The sequence below is a fragment of the Erpetoichthys calabaricus genome, chromosome 9, assembly GCF_900747795.2.
Source record: "Erpetoichthys calabaricus chromosome 9, fErpCal1.3, whole genome shotgun sequence".
Taxonomy (NCBI): Eukaryota; Metazoa; Chordata; class Cladistia; order Polypteriformes; family Polypteridae; genus Erpetoichthys; species Erpetoichthys calabaricus.
Genome location: NC_041402.2, coordinates 121,408,072 through 121,429,305, shown reverse-complemented (window position 1 = coordinate 121,429,305; position 21,234 = coordinate 121,408,072). Strand labels below are relative to the sequence as shown.

At 40.2% G+C, this 21,234-nt stretch overlaps 1 protein-coding gene across 1 annotated transcript in view; it reads right to left on the bottom strand.

Annotated features, from left to right (window-relative positions):
• Nucleotides 1–566: 566 nt before the first annotated feature.
• The window catches only part of banp (BTG3 associated nuclear protein), a 377,911-nt gene continuing 357,243 nt past the window's right edge, over nucleotides 567–21,234 (bottom strand). Inside the window, exon 13 of the mRNA XM_028810115.2 lies at nucleotides 567–1,085. Within this exon, the coding sequence (XP_028665948.1) occupies nucleotides 957–1,085 (129 nt within the window). The 3' untranslated portion in view covers nucleotides 567–956. The remainder of the gene's footprint in view (nucleotides 1,086–21,234) is intronic.

Genomic DNA, 21,234 nt, shown 5'->3' with positions numbered 1-21,234 from the left:
GGGGGAGATGAGGGGGATGACTTTTCCTCTTCTTGTACAGACTGAATGAATGATTAGAGCAAAACACCAGTAATGAATCTGTCTGCCCAGGGCCAGCTAAGGCACACGTGCTGCATGTCTAGGCTCTGTGCAACCCTGAAATGGACTAAGCAGTTTCATAAGTGGATAACTGCATGGACCTTAGTCACAGGCTCAGGTGAATAACAGTGAACATTGTGGTGCATTAGGATGGATGGTTTTATCAGAAATTCTTAATAGGTCTAGCACTCGTATACTGTAAGCGTTTTTGTTCTAGAATAATTATGCATAATGTGAGTTATGTTATTAGTGTTCAAGGGAAAATAATGTTAATGCTAGAGTTTTCAATATGTTGTGTTGTGTATTTTACAATAGTGCTAGCTGTGAAAGAAGATACATAAAATAAACATTGAATCCTTGTGCAGCATTTACTTTTGTTTCTAATACAAAGGACACGTTATGCCTTTTATCTTTAACATTGTAATAACCATACAATTTTTCTTTGTTGATTGAAAAACAAATTAAACATACACAAAAGAATCTCCTCCTTAAAGAAAACAATATCATCTTTATTGTATCAGTCCTCTTGTCTCCTGTGCTTATGGAGAACCACCTTTTGCATACATTCAGCTCCTGAGTACATATTCTGGTTTGCTATTAGAAAGCCATCTTATTTTACAGTTAGCACATTTCATCTTACTACTCTTCTTCTACACAATTTTAGCAAAACATGTCACAAAAGAATTGAATTCTAATGCACTAGGCAATTGGAAACATTACAAATCACAGTTGCACCTTGTCAGGAGGCCAAATGAGGACACCTCCCCAAGTCCCTCCAACCCCCACTCCAAGTGTTATTTACTTGATAAGGTTCTTTAGTTTGTGGATGGTGCTTTGTAATTCACCTTGTTGTTATCTGCTCTATGGCCCTCGTTTCCTCAGCTGCCCACTGTATTCACCGGCACTTGAATTTGAACAACTTCACCATTCTCTCCTTGCTGGATCTGAATTGCCCCATGTTTGATTTCCATATCAGACTGTAGTCCTGGACTCAGAGAGTCTGTGGTCTGGAGGAGAGAATGACATATTTATATCGTTAGTCGTTTGTGTAACAGATTTTATTTAACATTTAGCTTTATAATACAGTTCACACCTATAGTTAATATCCAAGTATAACAGGACCCACACTGAAGTTGCATTGATTGGCCTTGTCTTTGCCCAACTGGACGGACAGAATGTTGCCCCATTCATGTGTATATGTCAGTGGACAGAAGCTGAACCCCTGTATGGCTTTTCATGTTGCGTGTAGCCCTATTAATGTCAGTCAAGTTCTACTAAAATTCTGTAGTTCCCACAACTTTGCATTCCAGCCATTCACAGAACTAGAATAATTGTGGCTGGCCTGCTCTCTCACAAGTGAAGATTCTCTTGGGAGTAAATGAAGTCTGATCTGATGATCCAGGGGCCAGGTTTATATAACTGCTGCAACCGTTCAAGTTTAAAGCAATTCTTTTATTTATCAGTTTTAAATTGGTTGTACCAATGAGCAAGTTAGATGGGCCACCAAAGTTCACTGTTTTCTCTGTGGCTGATTCAACAGCTGAAAAGAAGGCTGGAGTCAGAATTGTGACCTGCCAGACTTTCAGTATACACCATTAGACAAACTGTAAGGGTAAGATGATGACAGTGGAACCTGTACACATTGAATGGGGTCAGCTAGAATGCTGAAAACTTCTAGATTTTTGTAAGGCCAAACAGCTTGGAGTCATTAATGTGAAGCTGCCAAGTGCTCGACACTTACAACAGAAAGATTTATGTCATGGACACAGTGACATCAGGAACCACTGGGAGCAGAAATGCAAAACTCACTGACTGAATATCTATCTATTGAAAATGAACATCTGCTACAAGCTGGTTTTAAAAATAGCTACAGAGCTTCTAACATAAAAACTTATTTTTAACTAACTAAAACACAGTGGATGGTAAAACAAAGGTGTACAAAGACTACAATAAACACAAAGAATAATCATTTAAAAAATCATCTGCTTTTCTATGTTAAGCTCAAAATGCTTTGGCTTTTCTATCTTGCCTACCTTGTGGCACCCTTTCCTCCCAGTCGGTTAGACCTTTGTTCCAGTTCACCTCCTGAGTAAATGAGCACTGGCATAGTGCTGAAACTAAAATTCTGCCCTGGACTGAATTCTGTGTCATCCCTAGGAGGGATCCCTGTACACAGACAAAACAGAGGCTAAGATCCTGAATAAATTGCACATCACCTCTATTTAAACTGACATTGTTGAAACATCTGATCAAGACACTGTCTACATCAGGCTCTGAATCTAAATTCAGTAGGCTACAGCTGTGGAAACAATGGACGGTTTTGTAGCAACATCACATTAGAGGACTGCTTTTACAATATGTAATAAACCCTGGCTTATGTGTATGTTTTGGTCATTAGGGAAAAGGGAACTATACTTTGAAATCTGGATTGCCCCCATAATAACAATGACTGGTTGATTTCCAATTTAAAAAGGACTTAACGTCTGTTGGCCAAATTTTAAAAGGAACAAAAGGATCAGGTAAGGTGTACATTTCTGGGTTCCTGATGAATGAAAGCAAGCCGCTTGTCACCAGGATCACTGAAGATTTTTGGCCAAAGTTCAAAAAACGTTACTCCCTAATAATGTGAGCTAAGGGTCTGCATGCACTCAAATGATTTGGAATGTGCTGTGGAGTTACCTTGATGGAAACTTTCAGTGGAAGAGGGTGTTTTTGGATTCTCTTGCAAAGCAAAGAGGTGCTCTTCTGTTTGAAATAATGCCCTACTCTTTTGTTTTGTTATACTTATAAGATTATACGATTTTATGGTCTAAATTTGTGTAAAGTATTGCCCTCCTGGCCATAAGACCTTATCTTTTTCTTTGTTAACTTCTTTGTCTAACTTCTAATTTCTTTATTTATAGAAAGCGATTTGAAAAGTATGAAGATATCAAACTATTATATCAAAATCTCAAAGCCTAATGACCGTTCTTATTTTTCATGTGAACAATTTTTCTAAAGAAAATAATATTTATTAATAATTTGTTTATTAATATGCAAAATGAAGCCATAATCAGAGCATGCAGTCTAAAGATCTCTTTTATACAGCTTGAAATTTGAGTCCATGCTTGGATGTATACTTATTGTTATTTTTTGCCATGCTAATTTTAAACCATGCTTGGTCTCTTTCCAGTTTAGTTTTCTCTCCTTTACGGTAAGAATCAAATATATTTTGAAGAATATTTTTCTCCCCAAAGTACAGTATAATCCTTCATTTTGAGGATTTGCTCAATTTCTCTCGCTAGTCATTGGATATCTTTGTGTGTAATCTTATCTTCTCCATACCCAACTCCTTTATTTTGGGCATTGTGGTCAATGACTGTTGTGTGAGAATAATTTAGAGGTAACAATTTTAAGTATTTGGGTTTGCAGTGCACATTGAAAAATATAAATATATATTTTAGAAATGTCATAAAGAGCCTGCTGTAATGGTCAAGTAAACAAACAGAATGTTGCAGAGGGATGGTCCAAGAAACTGGCTGATGTAATGATCTTTCATGCACCTAGTAAGATGCTAGTTGACACATATTGTATATAGTCTTAATAACAGAGTAAGTACTGAATTCAAGCAATATTGAAGAACAAGGTGATAATGGAGAAAGACATTTATTTTAGGTTGTGGTTGTTCTCTGTTCTCAAGCACCAAATGTCTTTTAAACAATCAGAGAATAATATATAAGCATTAATTCAGTATTATTATGCAAATTCAGTTCTGGCCAGGTAAGGTTGGGGAGCTTGTACTGGTACAGCATGTTGCCACACCCACCACAAGATGAAACAGCTCAGGATCCTGGTTGGCAACCCCTTAGGCAGACACTCGCAAGCCCAGACACTCAGACTCCTTGCTCAGTCTCTCGAGAGCCCTGATCAGAGTCACCATTGACTCCGCAAAGATCACAGCATCATCAGCAAAGTCAAGATCAGTGACCCCGCAATCTTGCCCAACACCCAGTCCATGCAAGCATTGAACAGAGCAGGAGCAAGAACACACCCCCTGCTGAAAATGCAGAGCTTTTGCCTCCACTCTGCACAGCACTCACAGTACCAGTGTACAGGGCGGCTATGATATCCAGCAATCTTGAGGTGATCCCACAAAGTCTCAGGATGTCCCACTGGGCAGCTCAATCAACTGAGTTGAAACGCTTTACAAAAATTGACAAAGGCTGTAAAGAAACTCTTCCGATAATCGTGTTTGTGCTCCATGGGAAGCCTCAGTGCTAGGATGCAGTCAATGGTAGACTTCTTAGGTGTAAAACCAGACTGCTCCAGTCATTGGTAGGTAAGCAAGTGATCACGGATCCTATTGAAGGACTGTTCCATCAGCTGCCCTGACTGCAACTCTGCGAGGAACAGATTCGGATATGCGTAATGCTTCCACTCCTCTGTAAGCAGGATGTGGGTTACTAGACTATACAGTGGGGTCCCCAAATCCAGTCCTGGAGGACCCCAGTGGCTGCAGGTTTTCATTCTAACCCTTTTCTTAATTAGTTACCTGGTTTTGCTCCTAATTAACTACTTTTGAATGAATTTTATTTGACTTGCTCTTGAAGACTCAGACCCCTTAATTGTTTCTTTTTCCTTAATTAGCAGCCAAACAATAATGAGATACAAAATGAACCAAAACATGACCAGCAAACTGTCGATTATATAATATCTGAAAATAAAGAAAGGTCTCAGGAATGCTGATCCGCTCAGGTCCCCAAAACATCTTAATATTGCTCTTAGAAAAGAGAAAATCAACAATTTCGGAAATGTATGCTATTGCACAATGAGAGCAGCAACAAGCCATGGAATTAAAGAACAGGTTTAATTTACAACAAGAATCACAGCCTAATTAAGCAACTGGTTAGAGTGAAATTGGTTGGAGTTTGAGGCCCTGACTTAGTTGGTCTTCTGTTGGCTCACTCAATTCATATTTCATTTCTGTTTGGGTGCCAATTAAGGAAAGAAATAAAGTAATTCAGAGGAACAATGAAGAAATTCAGGGGAACAAATCTTAAAAAACAAGTCAATTAAAACTAATTTAAAAGAAGTTAATTAGCAGCAAAAACAGTTCACTAATTAAGAAAAGGGTTAGAATGAAAACCTGTAGCCACAGGGGCCCTCCTGGACCAGAGTTGGGGACCCCTGCCACACAGGGTGTATCACATGTTCACAGATTCCTCCTTATCCTCCCTCCAAGCACTCGCAGCCGTCCTTCTCAGTTCCCGGTACATGCCGGAGTTGCCATCAAGCCGTGCACTGTGATTCCTCTCGATGATATCCAGAGTGCCCTGAAAGATGAAACACTTCCTTCGGGGAACACTGGTAACACCAACACAACCCTCAGCAACATTTAGGGTCTTGTCACGGAAGGTCTCCCACATAATTTTGTAAGAGCTTCTCATCTGCCCGCGAGAATGTGATCAATCTCCTTCACCACACCACCAGTAAGTCCAACAATGTGGCTTGGGGACTGACACAATCCTAACAGTCAGCCCTGTCAGTGGCAGTGGTTGCACTGAAGTCACCCATGAGCAGAAGAGTGTCACCCCGCGAACACCCACCAACCACTGAGTGAAATTGCGAATAAAATTACTGCAGTTGGAGCATACACTGAAATGACAGACAAGGCATCCAGAGATCTGAGTCTAATAATGCGCTGGTTGAAAGAAGTGACTTCGGACATCATCAGAAGGAGCCGATCCACTACAGCAACTGCTACTCCCTGGGTATGACAGCCATCAGAGCGACCAGACCAATAGAGATCTGGCCACTCCCAGGTCTGCGCACCTCAGAGAGTGACACCACTGAAATGCGAAGTTTACACAGCTCCTCCAACAGCAGAGGAAGATGATCATCATGCCAGAGAGACAAGACGTTCCATGCGTCTGTCCAGATGGGTCACCTCAAATTGGGACCCGAGTGCTGCTGTGCAGCGGGCAACATCTCAGCACCACACCAGTTGTGATTCCACTGGCTTTCTGATGGTTTTGACTCTTCCAAGGATGGGGCTCCCGAGAACTTTCCCCCATCCCCTTCATAATATGAGCAGCTTTCCTATTGGTGGCTGCAACAGAGCTACTCCCGCGGAGAGCAGAAAGGAGTCCTATCTGTCGTCTCAGAGCTGTGTGAAGTTTTTTTTTTTTTTTTAACAATGGCTAAAGTGCCAATCCTGCCACCAATCCCCATGATTTCCCTGGAAGTTGGAGGACTGCTTGCAGGGCCAGATGCAGTTTAAACGCCATACAGAGGACAGATGCAAATGCAAATTCAATTGTCTGTAAATATAACCCTCTACCTTTTATCAATCTTATCCTGGTAGAGGATATGTTTCTTTCTTTAATTATCATGTTTTATTTCTACCACACTGTCCTAGGCATCATGGCTGCATGCTCCATCACAAATCTGATGAGAGAGGACAGGCAAAAGATAAGCTTTAAATGGAGTGATACTGGTATAAAAAGCTGTCCTGGCACATTTTCTGCTGACCGCAGGCTGTTACCATTACACATTCTGATGCTAATAAAACTCTTGTCCATTTAGTCATAATAAAATGCAACAAATCATTGCACTCAGTCACGAGCCCCAACAATTTTACTTCTCTTTTAGTTTCAGTGGGAGCCTTTTTGTCAGAAGCAGACATAGTATGCCAGCAGTAACACGAGTGAGGAAAAAATGTAGGTTTCATCAGTAATTTTTATGACATTAGATAAAATGAAAGATTGGAAGATGCTTTGGTTAGCTGCAGGAAAGATTTTGAACATCAAAATAAATATGGAGGAGGATAACACTATGGAAGGAGAAACAGGATCATACCTTTTAGTGTTCTGAATCAGATTAAGCAAGTGACACAAGATTCAGACCAAGTTGCTAAGAATTGTAGGATGCTTTCCTTTTTATTACAACAGATAAAGATGTTTTTCACCACTTCTGATGGCATGTCCCTATCATGTTGTTATCAAGGTGATTTATTTTACTGAGACAGTTGTTGTTAGATCCAAATGAAGTTCAGAATAGTCTTACAGAATAGCTTTGAACTCCTGCCACATAACAGGCTGTAATGCACAGATCTGACCATTATTGTGTTTCCAGCTATGTGGTAAAAATGAAAAGCAAAATAATAATCACATTATTTCTTAAAAGCAGCAAACAATGCAATTGGTCCCAATGTCTTACAATATGTGTGGTGTTGTACGTAAGTGTCAGTTTGAATTAAAAAAAAGCAAAAAAAAAAAACGTGACAGTAACACTTTTTTTTTTTTCTTTTCTTCCCATCAACATCTGCATATTGTTTTTATAATTGCATCCTGTGGACACTGGATTTGGAAAGGTTGCATATTAAAGCCAGCTTTACTCCAAAACTACCATCAAAGTGTGTCCAATGAAATTGTAACATACTTTGACAATAGCAACGCATACTGGCATACTCACTTCAAACCAGAAAAACTGTTACCTCAACAGATGTTTCATCAGAATTAACTATTTTAACACTGTGCACAGAACATACATTTTTGACAGAAGCTTAACAATTTTTTTTAGTGCAACCAAATGTCATTAACAGAGAAAGAAGCGAACTAATGAAAGAGAAAATCTTTTGACATATCCTGTAAGTAGTTCTAAGCAGAGACTGGACTTTTTTTTTTTTACTGCCTTGCAGTAGACATGAAGTATGAACAAGAAGCCTCCCCTCCAAACCCTAGCTTTCCAGAAACTGTGAAATGGTTTGTATTTTGGCCCTCCAGCCGTATTCACTGTATACGTTGGGGCCTGGACAAATAAATAACACTCAAAAAGCTTCTGCTATGTTTCCAACATACATGCAAATGCCCTAAGCACATGTTCTCCTACTTGTTATTAATGTGTAATACTCTGCTACCCTAAATATGGAGAAATGATGTCATTCTTACTGTTTACTGCATATCTTAGTGAATTTAAAATTTTGTGCTAAAATGTTGTCGGAGCAGATTGCACAGAAAATACCAGAATCCTCTATAGTCAAATTTGCCCTAATAAATGCTCAATCCCTGTCAAACAAGACTGTTGTTTTGAATGACCATTTTACATCTCATCAGTTAGATTTTTTATTTATAAATGAGACCTGGTTAAATGTTGGTGACCTCACCTCATTCAGTGATCTCTGTCTTCCTTATTGTAGCTTCTTATTCCCTAGGACAACTGGTCATGGAGGTGGTTTAAAATGTAGATATTTTTGTCTTTTGAGGTACAACTCATGATAATCAATATCACTACACATGTCCTTTGTACATTGGTGTATAGACCACCTAAAAATAACAATAGTTTTATTTAAGAGTTTTCTGATCTACTGTTATTTATGGCTTCTCTGTCTGATATATTGTTGATTGTAGGGGATTTTAACATCCATATTTTTTGTCCATCAAAACCTATGGTGAACGAGTTTTTATGCCTTGTGGATTCTTTTAATCTCATCCAATCAGTATTAGATTCAACACATCAGAAGGGTCATACACTAGATCTTGTGTTATCATCTTTTCTCTTTGTCTCTATACTTGAAGTTACTGATTCTGGTGTTTCTGATCATTTTATGATTGCGTTTAAATTGACATTATCTTGTCCCCTACCTCTCTTCTCCCAGTCCCATGCCCATGTCTCCGTCCGATCAATAAATTCTACCACAGCCACTCATTTTACTAATGCATTTATGCTCACTCACATCATATCTAAGATACACATCTCTCATGTACTGACATTGAGAAATGAATCTCTCTTTTCGATTCATCTTGGTCTTACACTCTGGACTGCATAGCTCCTTTAAAACTAAACAGACCCGAGGTAAAGAATGTTGGCACCCCCTGCCTGAATGACTTCACTTGGGCTCTTAGACGAGATTGCAGAAGGGCAGAACATAAGTAGAAAAGAGACAAACTTCAGGTTTCATAAGACATTTTATGGGATTGTTTAAGGCTTTACCAAAGCTCTGTTAAGACAGCTAAGGGGCAATAGTACACTGAATTAATCAGTAAAAATGCTCTCAGACTTAAAATACTGTTCAGCACAGTTAACTCCATCTTAAATCCTCAGGCTGCTACTGCTGCTGTTAGCTTTGCTTCTACTACTGAAACCTGTAAGAAGTTTTTTCATTTCTTCATTGACAAATTTAACAACATAAGATCTAACATTTCACCTCCAGACACTGATTCCTTAGAGACACATTATCCAATCAGCTGCTTCCAGCAATTTCAGCCAGTATCGTCTGCCCAGCTGTTTCAGGTGGTCTCACAATTGAATGCCACTTACTGCCCCATTAGTCATTATACCTTCACATCATTTTAAGGAAGTTTTTATCACAATCTACCCCTTTATTTTGGCTATAATTAATAGCTCATTAACTAGTGGAGTCGCACCTTCCAGTTTTAAACCTGAAATTACAAAAACTCAGCCTAGAACCAAACAGCCATAAAAACCACAGGCCAATCTCCAAGCTACCATTTATTTCCAATGTTTGCATTCTTCCAGACCTCATCCTTTTTAAACAAGTTTAAAATCTTTGACAAATTCCATTCTGGCTGGAGTATTAATCATAGCACAGAGTCTACTCTGGTGACGGTAAAGAACAACATTCTTCTCACTATCAATTCTGGTTCAGTTTTAGTTCTGCTTGATCTTAGCACAGCTTTTGATGCAATCAACCATGATATTCTTCAAAAACACTTAGAGGAGGATGTTGGTTTGCAGGGCCCAGTGTGAAAATGGTTTACCTCCTACCCAAAAGAAAGAAGCTTCTCAGTCAGAATAGGTAACTGTACCTCATCCTCCACTCGCATTAAATGTTGCATTCCCCAAGGCTCAATTTTAGGGCCTCTTTGTTTTCACTATGCTGCCCCTTGGCTCTTTGTATCATTGTTATGCAGATGACATACAGTTTTATGTACTGTAGTAGTTACAGCTGATAGTGCCTGCTCTCTGAAGAACCTGTTCAATTGCTTACATGATATTAAATGCTGGATGGTAAGGAATTTCCTTTAACGAAATGAAAACAAATGTGAAGCAGTTATATTTGGCTCCCCAAACTCTGTTACTAGACTTAGCTGCGCACTTGGTCCTTTGTCCATAAATTTGCATAATGAAGTTAAAAACATTGGTGTATTTTTGGATACTTCATTGAAATTTAACAAACAAGTCAGCAGCGTTGTAAAGGGAAGCTTTTATAATCTTAGAACTATAACCAAAATTAAGCCAATTTTATCTCATAAGGACCTGGAAATAGTTATCCGAGCTTTTATCACTTCTTAGGTTGACTACTGTAATGCCCTGTATATGGGGCTATATCACTCCATACTTTTTAGAGTTCAAATAATTCAAAATGCAGCTGCTAGACGTTTAACTAGAATTTTGAAAAGACAACATATCACTCCTGTTCTAGCTCATTTGCATTGGTTACCTTTGAAATACAGAGTTGATTTTAAAACTTTGCTATTTGTTTTTAAAGCACTCAATGCATTTCAAATCTGTTATTTCTGTATTCATCCTCCCAGTCACTTAGGTTATCCTCAAAACAGCTCCTCTTAGTTCCTCACTCATGTCTTAAAATGAAAGGTGACCGGGCTGTCAATGTAGCTGCCCCCAGACTTTGGAATAGTCTCCCTTCCAAATTAAGTCCTGGCGTACTATTGATGAGTTTGAATCAAAATTAAAGACCCAACTTTTTTTCTCTTGTTTTCTCCTAGGGTTTTTGTCAAGTCTACTAATATATTACTTTTAATCTCACTTTAATAATTCTTACCCTTTTCTTCTTAATCTGTTGTTTATTTTATAAAATTTACTTTAATTTTATTTTAATTTTTATTTTCTTACTTCTTGTGTGCATGTTTTCAGGTTATTTGCATATTTTACATTCTAGTATGTTATTGATGTTGTTTTATTTATTTATTTCACTACGTATGTACTGTAGTATTTTTTTATTCAATTCTTTTTAAACTGGAAAGCACTTTGGGTCAGCTCCTGTTGTTTTTAAATGTGCTATATAAATGAGTTACTTGACTTGAATGTTCATTTAGCTTTTTGGTGCCAACTCTGTGGGACGCTCTACCATGTTTATCCATTTTAATACTGAAACAAACTATAGAGACACTCAAATTGTGCAGCAGTGTTTATAAGTAATATTCTCATTTTTACTCAGATGCCCAATGTTGCCATTTTTACTGCCATTCTGGCCTGCTAATTTTAATGTAGTGCATTTTTTTTTTGCTGCTGGGTTCAAAAGGTGTTAAAGCTTTATAATAATAATTAAACTGAAAGAAACAAACTTAGCCCTGAAAGGTCCTTAGATGGGTGCATGGCTTTCTTTTTTCATAGAGAGAATCTGCTTCTATATTGTAGACATTATTCAATTAGTATAGTAGTCAATCTTGAAATGTAAAATTTAATCTATGTGCTTTAAGCAACTTGCACATCTGACATACAGTACAAGCTCAAATATATGTAACTGCTAGATTTACATTGTATATCTGGAATGTTCACAGTTGCTTTCATGACTCAGTATCTGGTGATATCAGTTTGGCTGTTTGCCCTGGTGCCATGCCAAAAGTGTATTAGGCAATTTGGATTTGACCAGAATTGCACTTCAGAGTCAGCTGCATGACGAGGTTACATGCTTCATTGCCTGCCCCACAAAGTGCTTATCAATTAAATGTAAAACAGCTTCCTAAAATTGCATAATTGGACACCACAATGTATGCATACAAGTATTTTCAGGTCAGCCTTTACAGTCAAATGCATTCTATACAATACTTTAACAATGCCATCTGACTAGTGGGGGCGCGAAGACAAGGCAATCCATACCGAAGATGTTAGTTTTGTATCTATTGCTAGTCTGAAGAACCCACTCAACTCAGCATTTCTAAATGCCACTTTAAAGCAAAGCTTTAAATCAAAAGAACACATCAATCACATCCATAAAACACATGGCAACAATTTCTAAACTCGTTTTATTTATTTATTTTTCAATTATGCCAGCTATTTAGTCCTGTATTTTTCTCGTTCTGTTTTGTAATACTCCACTGCTTCTAGTTTCTGTTAAATTCATTATCATTACTATATGTATTATACATTATAACTATGTTAAATTCTAAAAGAAAAAGGCAAAGGGAAAATTAGAAACATGGAAGACTAAGCTTCTGTGAGCAGGTTATTGTTTTTTTCTTCATCTAGTTCATTCATCAACTAGTATTGTATCTGAACATTTTTTGAAGTTTTTATAAATTTCTACAACTACCACATACCGATGTTCAAGTACTGCAGTCCACAAAAGGCTGCTTAAGAAACATAATCCTTTCCACATTAAGAGTGTGGACTAAACAAAAAATGAGGAAAGGCCTGGAAAGGTGGATATTGTTAGCTGTAATGAAGGTTTTAGTTAATCTCTAGGTTTAGGAAACAAAAAGATGGCTTGTTTTAGAACTTGGTGTGAGAGTTCTTGAATGTTATTTATTGCAACATTTATTACATGAAATTCTGCCATAGTGGAACCAATGGTTTTGTTTCAACACCTAAAGGAAAGCTGTGTAAGGCAGATAACTGATATGGCTGCATTCTTAAATGTAAGTTTATGCTATATGCTCTGGGGAGTGATTACGGCTGGGTGTACCGTGGCAGAATCAGGCTATTTAGGCTAACTTTCTGCCTTTACAAAGTGCTACAAGACTGAGTTCTGCCTTTTATCTATTACTCCTAATACAAGATCCAGCCCTCGACATGTGTACTGCACTCTGCAGTTGCCCAGGTTAATTGCTGAACACACAAGGGCACACTGAAGAGGAAGTCTGGCCAATCATAGTAGAACAGTGTGTTCCTCTAAGTGGCAAATAAGTAGAATAGGGAAAAATAAAATTTTTTTAACTAACTACTACAAAGACACCGATTTTTTTTCTGTGTTCTGTGTAATTTTTCAGCATCACATTTGTCTGCAGTTTACAAACAATAAAGCATGAACAGTTTATAATTAGCGTGTTTAGGTTTTAAGTTTATACTTGGACTAAGAGTCTGGGTTCCTAAAGTTAGTTTTGTCAAGTTTACACACAAGCCTGGCCAGCAATTTAATCACACAAACAATTCATTGTAAACAGTAGGGGCTGGGAACATCTACAGCTGTATGTGCTATTGATGTCATGCCTGCAGTGAAATCCCATTTTCATCTTTTAGCAGAATACTTTTCATTATTCTGTTTAACTAGTTATTTTCTGTGACTGTTTTGTATTGCCATTTTATACTGAGCCAGAAGCACATCCAATGTCATCTCAGTAGGACAATTAATCTTCAAAATGTTTTACCAACTGGCACAGTAATACACTTTAAAGTCGCTCAAGTTCTTGAGGCATGTGGAAGAATCATTGTATTAAGTACTATCAGGTCAGTGTCACATGCAGCACACATCTCAGGGGTGTGGAAATCAAATTTTTTTCTACTTGTCCACGGACAAGTAAACTTAGAAAATCCACTTGTCCGCCAGTTAAATTCACTTGTCCATAAACAAATAACAAAAGTGAAAAATAGTTTATTTTTTCTGATCTCTTTTATTGATACCAAAACTGCCTTCCATTTTAAAACTGAAAAAAGTTCTTTCAGGGAGTAGTACTTTGCCACATTGCTCTAGAACATTTTATAAAAGATTCCCTTATCATTTTAACTCACTAATAAACAATGCCTTCATTATAGCTACACTAGTTCCGTTTCACATACTACAGTTACAGTGAAGATTTTTATAGATATTTCATAACCTTTGGAAACTGTTAGAATGTTTTCTTCTTTATTTTTAATAAACTGACAGCGCGAAACCAACTTGTTTTATATGAAGTATTCGCTAATCAAAAACGATCTATTGACAGCTCATCAAAATTGATGTTGTCACGCAATAAATTTCTAAACTCCTCAATATATCACAACCTACACGAAATCGCAAATTTCAGGAAAGATTAACTGCCTAACAAGCTTTGTTATGTGGTGAAAACAATTGTATTGTAAGTAAAATGACTGCATTTTTATGTAGAAACAATGAATTTTATCAATCTTCTTCTATAATACGCTATCGTGGCTGTTTGTTTGTTTGTCCAGGATTTTAAATCACCTGTAGCTCGCAAACCATTTCACCTTTTGACTTGAAATTTGGTACACATACAGTACACTACGTGACGTCTACTATCTGCTTTCGGGGTGATGATTTGTATTACTCTTTATTTTTATTTTATTTTATTGTTGAATAAACTCTCGGCAGTGCGCAGCAGGGCGGCGCATGCGTATGGGAGCCGTTCTCATTCCCCACCACCTTCGCTAATCATTCTTGAGGCAGATTAAAGACTTAAGTGCCAGTTTAAGTGAAAAATTAAAGAAAACGTACGAAGTAATTGCAACACAAAAACTAACTTAATCAGTTTTAATGCAAAAAGATGCCGATGAAAGAAGAGAAGCAGCGGGCCGCTAGGGTGGAGAAAAGAAGGGCTGCTCAGGAAGCAACAAGCACATCAACCTCTGAGCAAATGTATGCTAAACGTACAGAGAAAGAGGATGAAAACTATGAATGCTCAAGTCAAGTGTATTTATTCACTGCATGTTATCGTGGGACAGTTACAATTAAAATCAAATGCCTATGCAAATTTTAAGACAAATCATAACATAAAGCTTTCTCAATTCAGAGCTGTGGATTGCCAAAGTCCAACCTGGAAACATCTGGTACAAGGCAAAATGGCAACTCTGGAGAGGGTGGTTGGGTAAATCACAACAGACCTTTTTTTTAATTTTTTTTTCTTACAAAATAATATATATTTTTTAAATTCAGATGTTGCTGATTACAAACTACTGATTGAGTATCCCTAATCCAAAATTCCATAATCTGAAACTGTTGGAGTCCCGACATGATGGCACAACCGGAAAATTCCACACCTGACGTCACTTGCCCATGTGGAGCTCTGACTAATGTTTCTTTTACTTTTTTTATTGTTGAGCAGATGTGAAGAACACATGAACTGGTACTTTCTGTTTATGACCACTACTTCACAAGCAACGGGGTCTCCCGTGAAGAAGTGAAAGGCACAATAACAGCTTAGAGGGAACATTGGCTCTGACCTTGTGTTTAGCATCAGTTTGTTAACAACCATCATCACTGCCAGACCTACAGTACATGCATTGCTCACTACATTTTTTGCTTTTTCTGTGTGTATGGTAGCCTTTAAATCAAAGCACAATATTACATGTGGAGACTGAAATCTGCCGTTGTTTGTTGTTGTTGTTGTTTAACAGCTGATATGGGTATTCTGCTGATGTTACTGTGCACAAACTTTATTTAATGCACAAAATTCTTAAAACATTTGTAAAAGAATTTGCTTCAGGCTTTGTATGTAATGTGTATATGAAACATAAATACATTTCGTATTTAGTCATGGACCCTATCCCCATGATATCTTATTACGTATATGTAAATATTCCAAAATCCAAAAATATCCAAAATCTGAAATACAAAAAGCATTTCAGATTAGGGATGTTTAAATCTGGAAATAAATCTATACGATTACAGGTAACTGCCAGGGACCTAAAAAATATTTCGTTGTAATGAAAATTTCGTAGTAATGAGATTCTGTATTTGTTGCTATAGTGCTTTCCTTAACTTGCGTCCAGGTGTTTGCAATCATTTCAATAGCTTCTTTTGTTTTAATTTTAATCTCCTCCTGTCTACAAGTTATGCTGATGAGAAGTTTTCTCAGCATTTCATTGCTATCATACACTTTCAGGGTATGAACGATGCCCAAAACCAATGGCTGAAGCACTGCTGTGCAACTGCGTGGGGGGAATTCAACACAAACATTATCTAAATGCGGAGCATTTTGTGGGCAGCACAGTTATCAATCAGAAGCCGAATCATCCTTTTCTTCTTCTTCATATTGTGAGGTTTCTGAACTCTTTTGGAATCCCCCCCCCCCATTCCCCACCCAACAGGAACGACACGCTGAAGTGCGTCCCAAAGCACGATTGCCACGTTTTCAGAAGATTGTTTTTCCATTGCTGGGGCAGGGCAACAGCTGGCTCACAGCACTGCAGTGGAGCACCACAGAAGCAAATCATAAAAGATCGGGGACATGCTATAAGTCCCTGTCTTGCACCCCAAAACACAAGGCTGAGTCTCAGTACTTTAGCAAAACCAGCTTTATTCAGCTTGAAACAGGAACAGCAGTTATTTATTGTAGCAGGATCTGTCACTCTCCTATACACAGACACAGCAGTCAGGCAGAGTTGTGGCTAGGTTGTAGCGGGGCTACAAAGTAGTAATAGTGTTGTCAGTGTTAGTACCATGTGCGTCTTGTTTCCATCATCCCGTTTGCTGTTTGTGTGTCAGTGAATGTCGTCCCCGTAAAGGGGGACGGATAATGGGAGGAGACCGCAACCCCAATCCTGGAAAACCACCTGTTTGCTATTATTCAATTACATCCATCTCAGGACTATTTAAGTAATCAGGGAGAGAAGAGAAGAAGGAAGAGAGAAGAGGAAGGAGAGGAGAGAAGGAGATTTTTCACATTCACGACCATGAGCCATCTGTACCTGTTATATTCCACATCGCGCATTTCCATCCAGTTTGTTTTTCTATCCGCCGGACTTGCTTCAAGAACCTCATCACGAGAGACCCCGGGGTCGGAATTAATCATCCACCACGCACCGAGGATTCACGGTGAGGCTGCTCCATTTTGTCCGGAGAAATTCAAACGACTCATTTTTCGCTAGTTCAGTCAACTGCATTCAGGACAGTTTTTTATAACCGGACTCAAGTTCGCATTCATTTCCGTATCTCATTGAGTTTTTGGTATTTGTGTTGTTTGTTATATGTTACAGGGGCAAGGGAGGGTTTATTGTGTATATGTATATATATATATATATATATATATATATATATATATATACAGTGATCCCTCACTATATTGCGCTTCGCCTTTCGTGGCTTCACTCTATCGCGGATTTTATATGTAAGCATATTTAAATATATATCGCGGATTTTTTGCTGGTTCGCGGATTTCTGCGGACAATGGGTCTTTTAATTTCTGGTACATGCTTCCTCAGTTGGTTTGCCTAGTTGATTTCATACAAGGGACGCTATTGGCAGATGGCTGAGAAGCTACCCAGCTTACTTCTCTCTCTCTCTCTCTCTTGCGCTGACTTTTTCTGATCCTGACGTAGGGGGATTGAGCAGGGGGGCTGTTCACACACCTAGACGATACGGACGCTCGTCTAAAAATGCTGAAAGATTATCTTCACGTTGGCTACCTTCTGTGCAGCTGCTTCGTGAAGTGACATGCTGCACGGTGCTTCGCATACTTAAAAGCTCGAAGGGCACGTATTGATTTTTTTATCTGTCTCTCTCTCTCTCTCTGCTCCTGACGGAGGGGGTGTGAGCTGCCGCCTTCAACAGCTTTGTGCCGCGGTGCTTCGCATACTTAAAAGCAAACAGCCCTATTGATTTGTTTGCTCCTTTGAAGAGGAAGATATGTTTGCATTCTTTTAATTGTGAGACTGAACTGTCATCTCTGTCTTGTCATGGAGCACAGTTTAAACTTTTGAAAAAGAGACAAATGTTTGTTTGCAGTGTTTGAATAACGTTCCTGTCTCTCTACAACCTCCTGTGTTTCTGCGCAAATCTGTGACCCAAGCATGACAATATAACAATAACCATATAAACATATGGTTTCTACTTCGCGGATTTTCTTATTTCGCGGGTGGCTCTGGAACGCAACCCCCGCGATGGAGGAGGGATTACTGTATATATGTGTATGGTGTTGTTGCTTTGGTGGAGGGATACATATATATATATTTATTGTGCAGTTTGTTTTTTGTTGTTGTTCGTTTAATATAATTACGCACCTATTTTACATATCACCTGTTTTTGTGAGCTTAATTAAACCGTCGATTGTGGGGAAAATTTTTATTTGTTAGAGGTACGGCTTGATATTTAGATTCAGCTCAGTAAATTATCCAGGCCACAGGTCTTGGAAGTGTAGCTGCCGGCTGGGTAAGAGGTCGGCCGTTACATATGTGGTGCCCTCTCTGAGGAATCTTTAAAAAGTACTATCGCTGTCTGCCTTTAATAAAAAATAATAAATCCCTCCGATTACCATTATGTCTGTAGTGCGTGCCGAGCTGGACGACACCACTGCTTCACTGCGGTGTGAGGAAGGAGTAGCCGGAGCTCGCCACGTCACAGTCAGAGCATGTTCAGCGGTGCAGGAGGTGGTGGATTCTTTACAGTCACTGTACCTTGAAAATCACCATGGACCTGAAGAGGATGGCCAGGAAGATGTTTCGCCTGCGTGGGAAGATCTGGTGCAGCAACTCGCTCGTGTGAATGAGAGGGTCAGTGAGGTACCCGAAAGCGCATTAGAATGCGAGGATGCCTTACGGACCCGCATCAGCAGCTCCCAGGAGGAAATGAAAGATTATATAAATGAACAACTTAAACTCCTGGGGCAAGAGATTGTGCTGTGCCTCCAGAGGCGAGAGTGACGCTGGCAAGAATCTCTTCAGGAGGAAGTCAGAAGGAGTCTCCAGACATACCGTCAGTCACCTATCCACTCTACACCTCAGGGGTCTCAAGGCGCTATATATGTTACCCGTCCTCCCACCCCTGGGGTACGCCTGGCCTTCCCCAAGCTGGGGGCTCAATATACTACAGTTGATGTCCTCAACTTTGTGGAAGAAGGGGAGGCATATTTGGCTGTCACTCCTTTGACAGCTGATGAATTTTTGGGAGTGATAGGGGCCTCCCTTTCTGGGCCAGTGTGCAGCTGGTGGCTGACAGCAAAGAAAAACATCAGGGACTGGGGATCCTTTCGACAAGCTTTCCTCGCAGCTTTTCTTCCTGAAGACTATGAGACCGAACTTGAAGACAAGCTGCGATCCATGGTGCAACTTCCAGCACAATCTATCCAGGACTTTGCCTATGAATATAGGGCTTTGTGTTTAAAGTGGCGGTCGGCCATGTCCGAAGAAGAGGTGGTCCGCTGCATCCTTAATGCCTGCAACCCGCGGCTAGCTGGGTGTCTTAGAGGGGTTGTGGGGTCTGTTGAAGATCTGGTTAGGGTTGGCTTAAAAGTGGAATGGGACTGGGGTAACTCCAAGTCGTACCGGAGTAAAATACAGTCCAGTACGAGAGAAACCCAGTCCCTAAGACCCCAGCGAGTCGAGCCTGGCCGGTCGGAGGCCGATCTCACGATTATGCAAACACCTGCCCCATCTGTCCGATTCTTGTTGGCGGATGGGAGTGAACACAAGGCTTTGGGCAGAGTCCCCCTAAAGTACAGCGTACTGTCCACCACCTGGGAAATAGAGCCCTACGTCCTGGATGACCGGCACCTGTCCGTTCCGTTACTCCTTGGGCTGGATTCTTTAACAGCTATGAAAATTACTATTCATCTCTGTCCCAGGGGGTATACGGTGCCAGGGGAAGGGGTATGCGATTTTATACATAAGCCCAGGGAAGACCTAAGTCTGAAGCAAATCAATTTTTACGCAGCAGTGAGGAGTGAAAATCAAACCTCGGCGGCTGCCCCAGTGGAGGAACAACCCGTAGAGGTCAGGCTGGTCCTGAAGAAGTGGTCGGGGGTATGGACTGAGAAGCTGGGAGTCGCACGCGGGGTTACCCACGTGATACATACCTCCGACGAAGTCCCTGTGAGACACCGGGCGTATCGGGTTTCTCCACTGAAGAAGGATATTATTAAACAACATCTAGACAAAATGCTCGCCGAGGGAATAATTGAACCATCTTTCTCCTCCTGGGCGTCCCCTGTAGTTCTAGTGAAGAAAACAGATGACGCCTTTCGTTTCTGCGTGGACTACAGGGGTGTGAACGCGAAGACAAACCTGGACGCATATCCTATGCCCCTGGTTCACGAAATACTCGAGTCACTGCATGGAGCGGCTGTTTTTAGTACATTGGACCTCCACAGTGGCTATTGGCAGGTGCCGATGGATGAGGGGAGTAAAAAGAAGACGGCCGTAATCACCCTTTAGGGCTTGTTCCAATTTAAAACCATGCCTTTTGGCCTAAAGAACGCTGGTGCCACTTTCCAACGGCTTATGGAACAAGTGCTGAAGGGGTTAATCGGAAAGATATGCTTTGTGTACATCGATAATGTTATTATTTACTCCCCTTCAATAGAACAGCATCTCCAGGACCTGGATATCATCTTTCATCGTCTCCAGCAAGCACACCTCACCCTGAACACAAAAAAGTGTACCTTCATCCAACCCCAAATCCATTTCCTCGGGCATATCATGTCTGCAGAGGGGGTCACTGTAGACCCAGAGAAGATTTCGGCCATCCGAGACTACCCCACGCCCACAGACTTAAAATCGTTGCAACGTTTCTTGGGGTTGGTGGGGTGGTACCATAAATACATCCCTCGGTTGGCTGACATAGCGGCTCCCTTAAACCAGCTAAGAAAGAAAGATGTCCCGTGGGAATGGACTAAAGAATGCCAGGACGCCGTCGAGCAGCTGAAAGAACATCTACAGAAGCCACCCGTCCTGGCCCAGCCCGATCCACGGCTCGCTTTTCAGGTACATACTGACGCCAGCAACCTGGGGCTCGGGGCCGTGCTCATCCAAAAAAAAGACAAGGAAGAACGCATCATCGCATATGCTTCACGAGCGCTGCACGGCACCGAGCTCAATTACTCTACAGCTGAAAAGGAGTGCCTGGCGGTAGTGTGGGCCGTGGAAAAATGGAAACATTTTCTAGAAGGGGTTGTTTTTGAAGTGTACACAGACCACCATGCTCTGACCTGGGTGTTTAATCACCCGAAGACATCCTCCCGACTGACCAGGTGGGTGTTGCGCCTCCAGAATTTCACCTTCAAGGTGACGTACAGGAAGGGCTGTAGCAACATCGTGCCGGACGCTCTGTCTAGGGCATCAGAATCCTCGGGGATGGTGTGCTTGGCAGAAGCAAAGAAGGTTTTTCCATCACTACCTACTACTCTCTATGATCTGGCCCAAGCACAAGCTTCCAGCCCTTTCTGCCAAAATATTCGGAAGGAGCTTGATAACCAACGCCCCGACTGGGTATACTTTGTGGACCTCCAGGGAGTTCTTTATAGATCTGTTCCATCATCCTTGGGGGGC